The sequence below is a fragment of the Prunus persica genome, chromosome G8 (genome assembly GCF_000346465.2).
Source record: "Prunus persica cultivar Lovell chromosome G8, Prunus_persica_NCBIv2, whole genome shotgun sequence".
In the NCBI taxonomy this organism is placed as follows: domain Eukaryota; kingdom Viridiplantae; phylum Streptophyta; class Magnoliopsida; order Rosales; family Rosaceae; genus Prunus; species Prunus persica.
This window is the reverse complement of record NC_034016.1, coordinates 16,639,958-16,647,840: the sequence shown is the minus strand read 5'-3', so window position 1 is coordinate 16,647,840 and position 7,883 is coordinate 16,639,958. Positions and strand designations below refer to the sequence as shown.

The 7,883-nt window shown below is 38.4% G+C and overlaps 1 protein-coding gene across 1 annotated transcript; it reads left to right on the top strand.

Annotated features, from left to right (window-relative positions):
- On the top strand, nucleotides 2,180-3,808 carry LOC18766456 (basic form of pathogenesis-related protein 1). The gene has a single exon (XM_020553892.1). The coding sequence runs from the start codon at nucleotides 3,300-3,302 to the stop codon at nucleotides 3,783-3,785; it is 486 nt and encodes a 161-aa protein (XP_020409481.1). The 5' UTR covers nucleotides 2,180-3,299; the 3' UTR covers nucleotides 3,786-3,808.

Here is a 7,883-nt window from a genome sequence, read left to right as displayed (position 1 = left end):
TTCTCCCTTATTGCAGACTCACAGAAGCATGCGGTCACTCCTACTGACTCGGCTACTAGGACTCGTGCTTCTATCGCACCACCAAAGGTTCTAGTTTTCATACGTCCTCTAAAAAATCCGCAAACTCGGGTACGAATCACATGACATTTGATCCTGGCCAACTTGGTGGATGATGCTAATGGTACCCCCTCCCCTGTGGTTGAGGAGGGCTCTCTATCTCTCTCTACTTCCCTATATCTGAATTCTGTATTGATTGTTCCATCTTTGGACCATAACTTGTTGTCTGTTGCACAACTTCCTACTACTTTGTGGTGTATTGTAACATGTTGGCGAATCATTGTGTTTTTCAGGACGTCCTCATGGGAAAGACGATTAGTTGTGGTACTCGGCGGGGCAAACTCTACAACTTAGACTGGCACCGTATGTTAAGACCAAGGTTGGTCAAGCTTTCACAACACGTGGAACTTGTTCTGAAGGGGAGGTAGGTAAAGTTTGGTTATGGCATAAACATCTTGTGCATGTCTTGTTCGGTTATCATAAGAAGTTGTTTCCATCATTATTTTACAGTCTTGATGTTTCTAGCTTCCAGTGTGATACTTGTGAATTGGCTAAGAGCCATCGTGTTCCCGTTCCTATTAAGTTCAAACAAGAGTTTAATTCCATTTTCTCTTGTTCATTCTGATGTTTATGGACCTGCTAAAATTGCCACCTCGGCAGGAGCTCGATGGTTTGTTACGTTTGTAGATGATTGCACAAGCATGACTTAGGTTTCCATTCTCAAAACTAAAAGGGAAGTCAGTTCTAAGTTTCAACGGTTCCATCAAATGGTGGAGACTCAGTTTCATGCCATAATTCATGTTCTTTATGAAAATGGCGGAGAATTTCTCAACCATGCTCTTAACCAGTTCTTACAAGATCATGGCATCATACATCAACGCTCATGCCCTTACACTCCTCAACAGAATGAAGTGGTTGAAAGAAAGAACATACAATTATTAGAAGTAGTTCGTGCCTCTTTCTTCGGTGCCAATATGCCACGATCTTTTTGGGGCGAAGCCATCGTCTCTGTAGCATACCTTATCAATCGAATTCCCTTTAGTATCCTAAATTTTCAAACGCCACTTCAAACACTACCATATCCAAATACCTCCCACCCCAAACCTGGAACCCCGAATTTCGGCTATGTTGTATTTGTCCACTTACATGATCACCAACGAAGCAAATTGGATCACCGAGCTGAAAAGTGTGGTTTCATTGGCTATGCACTCATAAGAAAAGATACAGGTGTTATCATCCTCCTAGTTAGAAGGTCTATACCTCTATGGATGTTGTGTTTCGGGAACATGTCTTATATTTTTCAGCGGCACAAGAGGAGAATCGAGAATCCACCCCTCCTCAAATTTTTGATTTTTTTCCACAGGATGTCACTCAGCTTCAAAACGACTAGTCGCCAGTGGAAAGCGACCGGTCCCCCCCTTAGTTCTTCAAACACGGAAAACATGCTTCAAAATGACCGGTCGCCAATAGACAGCGACCGATTGCCAATAGACAGCGACTGGTCGCCAGAGGAAAATAATTAGTTATCTCCACGCTGTCAAACTCAGGAGGAGGAAATTGAACCGTTTTATGAGTTTTTGCCCCCACCAATCACCTGCTGAGAAAGTCATTCAAGTAACATCTTTTCCTAAAATTCATAACACTAATGAAATATCCCATGATAATTTGATTTTAGAAGGCACAGAGTCTATTTATCAGCTTCTAGAAAGAAAGAAGCACTACAAGGATAATCCCTTTTAGTGACGAAACAAGATGGTCACTATAACACCAAATTTAATCGCCAAATATAAGTAGCGACGAATATTTTTGGTCTCTAAGGTCATCGTTGAAAGCTCGGGGCTAAAGATACCATGCGACGAAACAAAATTTTGTCGCTGAAAATATTTTAGCGACTAAATTTGTCTTCACTACACAGCTCCAAGTTGGTTGCCATTGAGAGTGAGTTGCTGCCAAAATACCAAAAATTCCCGCAAACATGAAATTATTTGGCGACGAAATAAATGTTTGGTCGCCTGAACATTTCAGCGATGAATGTTATGGTCGTGAAAGATGTAGTTTATTTGTCGCATATGTTAGCTGGTTTGGTTATTTTCAGAATGGGCGACGAAATAGATTGGTCGCCAAAACTGAAGATGTGCAATAGCTTTGACGAGGGCAGAGATTTTGGAGCCAATATTTCTATAAAAAAGAAAAAGAAAAAAAAGTAACAGTTCACTAGTAGAGACACAAGTAACTCAAAAAACCATTAAGATAATAAAAAATTGAAGAAAGTTTTTTTTTTTTGGTCACTGTAACATTAGAAATTGATGTAAGTGGACAACAAATTTATATCTGATGATATAATTTTTATTTTTATTTTTTATACAAGTCATATTGAGGGAGGGTGGAATCGAACTTAGGACCTCTTAACTATTTGAGTTAAAAATCCATTGCATCCGATGATATAATATTAATAAATAAACGCACATTATAACATGAGATTGTTCATTAGAAAAAAAGAAAAGAAAAAAAAGAGTGAATTCTTATAAAAAAGAATATGGCTAAATTTGAAACGTGTGACACCAAAAACTAGAGTATGGTGATTTTCCTTATCAGTTATTTTAGTGAACAAAGGGGATTAGGACCAGAAGACAGGTTTAAACAATAGCATATAGACGCATAGGAGAAAGGAGGCCAACTAAGTCATGAGGAAAAACAGACACAACTGAAGGAAAAACAAAAGACATATTACTCAAGACACCCAATAATGTTCTACCTCGTTACTTCTTGTTTCCATCTTATCCTTTAGAAAAAGAACAAGAAAAAAAAAAAAAAATAGTTCACCTGAAAGAAGAAAAGAAAAGAAGAACAGAAAAGAAGAACAGAAAAGAAGAACTTACTTTTTTAAGGGGAAAAAAAAAAGGAAACTCACCAAAGAAATTGTCTTCCCTCCTTATTGTGAGTAAAACTTGGTGTGGACGCATTCCAAGCACAAAAGATGTGACACCACAAATTTCTATGGATCTCTTCTTTCTTTTCTTTATTTGGCCCCGCCTCTACAGCAATCTATAGAATCCAAAAAACTAATATTCAGCCCTCCCATTTTTAAGGGCCTATTTTCGAAGACCCTCTTTGCGGACACAAACTTGCCTGTGTCTCTATAAATATGCACAATCCCATGCCCCCTTTCAATCAACATCTAACAATCCAACCTTCTCTACTACAAAGAAAAGACCTTAAACTTCTCATATCAAAAAACAAAAATGGCGTTCAACACGAAGCTTCTTTTGGCCATTTGCTGCGTCGCATTGGTCTTCACTCTTGTCTTTGCAAACATTTCTAAAGAAGAGATCGATGGCTTCGTCGAGGAGCACAACAAGGCTCGTAAAGAGGTCGGCAACAAACCCCTCAATTGGAACACGACCTTGGCCCAGTATGCCCAAGAATATGCGGATAAAAGAGTTGGCGACTGCGCCATGGAGCACTCGATGGGGCGTTGGGGTGAGAACTTGGCCTCTGGTGACGGCATGAGCGGCGCAGCTGCCACCAAGTATTGGGTCACCGAGAAGGAGTTCTATGACGAAAAGTCCAACAAATGCGTCAAAGACGAATGTGGTCACTACCTTGCTGTGGTATGGGGCAAAACCACCGAGGTTGGATGTGGCATTTCAAAGTGCAACAATGGACAGAACTATGTGGTTTGCAGCTACGATCCCATGTACCAGCCCGAGGACGAGCGCCCCTACTAGACAATGTATGTATGCTTGCGTGCGCACACGCACACCTACATGAGGCTTGTTGAGAAGTCTTGTGTTTTTTTTCTTTTGTGAAATTAGAAAAATAAAATGTAATGGGTGTATACAAATACTTTCCCACACTCACAACATTCCTTTATGTGACTAGCTAGCACTTGACATGATATTGTGAAAGGTTACAAGAGAATGAATAATAAATACAAAAAAAAGAAAAGAATAATATAATTTCATTTTCGTAAAATCTAACCGAAATATTATCTCATTCTCTTAATGTGTTTTTTTTTTGTTAGTCAATCTCTCTTTTTTTGAAAATACAACTAGACAAAATTCTAATTGGTTTATCCAAAATTTTAATAAAGAACTAATTATCCATTATTAAGGCTAAATAACCGTACATATTTTTTTTTTGAGTGCTACTATTTTCACCTCCCTGTCCTATTTGAAGGAAGTTGAGATTCCACCATAAAACCAATTTGCAATGGGAGAAGTAATCCAAATCCTTATAAGCCTTTGCAAGGTTTTTTAACTTTCTAATGTGGGACTTTTTACCTTCACATTCTCGCACGCCCCCACTCGTGTGGCCAATTTTCAAGCCTAACACGTGCACAAAACATTTTGGGTGACATGGAGCTCATGTGGTCATTGGGCTTTAACACGTGGTCAACTTGCTCTGATGCCATGAAGAAAGTTGAGGTTCCACCCCAAAACTAATTGGAAATTGGGAGAGTAACCCAACTCCTTATAAGCCATTGCAAAGTTTTCTAACTTTCCAATGTGAGACTTTTTACCTTCACATTCTCACACTATTTCCCCACCCACCTTATCTTCCCTCCCACCATGTAAATTTGATAAAACACAATCCTATCTTTTCACCCAGCATTATTCCTAAAATACCGTAGCCCACTATTATTTCAAATAAAATAAGTCCAACCCTGTCAAAAGGTTGCCCAGGCCAAGAAATGCTCCTCAAGTGGTACAAAACAACCCAGGCAAGGCGTGGACTCAATCAAGCCCAGCAAGCAAGAACAACTCGAGTTGTTGCCTAAAATTTTTTTTGAAAAATTACAAAAAATTGAGAATATATTATTTTTTTATACATACCTAGATTTTTTTATATTATTAATCTCATACATACAAATTAAAGTAATCTCAAGTGAATACTAATTGTCCTTCGATTGCCATGACAATGGGTGGAAAAACAACAAAAAAATTGCTAGGGCAGATACTATTCACGTGAAGAGTAATTGCCCTTGTCTCCCCTAGACTTTTACCATGATAAATGGGTAAAAATGCTCTAAGAAAGAAAAAAATCCAGCTGCTAACTACGGTTCCAACAAATGTGTTGGGGATGAATGTGGGCATTATACTCAGGTGGTTTAGAGGAACTCGGTTCATCTTGGTTGTGCTAGGGCTAAGTGTGACAACAATTGGGTTTTTGTCATTTGCAGCTACGATCCTCCTGGTAATTATGAGGGCGAGCGTCCCTACTAGAATTGGAAGGCATTTGATCAAGCTGATGAAGTTGAGAAAAACATCACGTGGTGAACAAATGTACTATTGATGTGATGACCCTTTCTAGCTCTGATGTTCGTTTTTACTCTATTGAGAAAAATTAAAAAAAATTCAGCGCTAAGAAAGTTTATATTGAGTACTTATAACGCATTGTATGCTCATTCCGTGGTAATATGCTAATGTGTCATCGTCGCTTTTCGTAAATTATATTAAGATCCTTAATTTAAACAATCGCTTGTATAATTTTTACTTGTTAAAGACTTCCTGATTCAAATTTCAAGGATGGAGTTTTTTTTTAATTTTTAATTTTTAATTTTATCTTGAATTTAAAAAAATTAAAAAAATTTCTTACCTTTGGAAACAAAATCTACCCTTCTTTTTTTTTTTGTTTGAAACGAGACCAAATTTTATAGAAATATATCAAAATTTTATACTAGAAGAGTAGCACCACAGTCTTTGTTGACGCGAGTCTGTTAATTAATCAAAGAAATTTATTTCCTTGATTAAATAAGGGATTTACTTTTTTATTTTATATAATTGACAAATGATTGTATAATTACGAGATAGTATTCTACTTGATTACTGTATCTATTTCTTGTAAAGCACTCATGTAAACTCCTATATATACCTATTTACGGAGAAGAATAAAACTTAACCTAAAGTATTCAAACCATATTTATATTTTAGCATGGTATCAGAGCAATCGATCATAAGTTGTCTCTAAACCCTTACATCAAATTTCTCATATTCAAATCCAAAACCCTAAATCAAATTCCTCATATTTAAATTCTCGAAATCCAAATCCCTCAAATCTAAAGTCCTCAAATCCTCTTATCAAAATCCCCAAACACATACCTCTCAAATCTAATTTCTACATCAAATTCACACATCAAATTCCTCCAATCACATTCCTCCAATCAAATTCCTCACATACTCATATCACATATTACTTCCACTGCGATGTTAGGACCCCTTACTATTTTCTCCCTTATTGCAGACTCACAGAAGCATGCGGTCACTCCTGCTGACTCGGCTACTCGAACTCGTGCTTCTATCGCACCACCAAAGGTTCTACTTTTCATACGTCCTCTAAAAAATCAGCAAACTCGGGTGCTACGGATCACATGACATTTGATCCTGGCCAACTTATTAGTCGAAAATCATCCACTCTGTCGGTGGTGTCAAATGCTAATGGTACCCCATCCTCTGTGGTTGATGAGGGTTTTCTATCTCTCTCTACTTTCCTACATCTGGATTCTGTATTGATTGTTCCATCTTTGGACCATAACTTGTTGTCTGTTGCACAACTTACTACTACTTTGGGGTGTACTGTAACATTTTGGCTGAATCATTGTGTTTTTCAGGACATCTTCCTGGGAAAGATGATTGGTTGTGGTACTCAGCGGGGCAAACTCTACTACTTAGAATGGGCATCGTATAGTGAGACCAAGGTTGGTCAAGCTTTCACAACCATTGGAACTTGTTCTAAAGGGGAGAGAGGTAAAGTTTGGTTATGACATAAACGTCTTGTGCATGCCTTGTTCGGTTATCATAAGAAGTTGTTTTGATCATTATTTTACAGTCTTGATGTTTCTAGCTTCCAGTGTGATATGTGTGAATTGGCTAAGAGCCATCATGTCCCGTTCCCATTAAGTTCAAATAAGAGTTTAGTTCCATTTTCTCTTGTTCATTCTGATGTTTGTGAACCTGCCAAAATTGCCACCCCGGCAGGAGCTCGATGGTTTGTTACGTTTGTAGATGATTGCACAAGCATGATTTAGGTTTCCATTCTCAAAACTAAAGGGGAAGTCAGTTCCAAGTTTCAACGGTTCCATCAAATGGTGGGGACTCAGTTTCATGCCATAATTCATGTTCTTCGTTATGAGAATGACGGAGAATTTCTCAACCATGCTCTTAACCAGTTCTTACAAGATCATGACATCATACATCAACGCTCATGCCCCTACACTTCTCAACAAAATGAAGTGGTTGAAAGAAAGAACATACAATTATTAGAAGTAGTTCGTGCCTCTCTCTTTGGTGCCAATATGCCACGACCTTTTTGGGGTGAAGCCATCGTCTCTGTGGCATACCTCATCAATCAAATTCCCTCTAGTATCCTAAATTTTCAAACGCCACTTCAAACACTACCATATCCAAATACCTCCCACCCCAAACCTGGAACCCCGAATTTCGTCTATGTTGTATTTGTCCACTTACATGATCATTAATGAAGCAAATTGGATCACCGAGCTGAAAAGTGTGGTTTCATTGGCTATGCACCTCATAAGGAATGATACTGGTGTTATCATCCTCCTAGTCAGAAGGTCTATACCTCTATGGATGTTGTGTTTCGGGAACATGTCTTATATTTTTCAGCAGTACAAGAGGAGAATCGAGAATCCACCCCTCCTCAAATTTTTGATTTTTTTCCATAGGATGTCACTCAGCTTCAAAACGACTGGTTGCCAGTGGAAAGCGACCGGTCTCCCCCCTTAGTTCTTCAAACACGAAAAACATGCTTCAAAACGACCGGTCGCCAATAGACAGCGACCGATTGCCAATAGACAGCAACTGGTC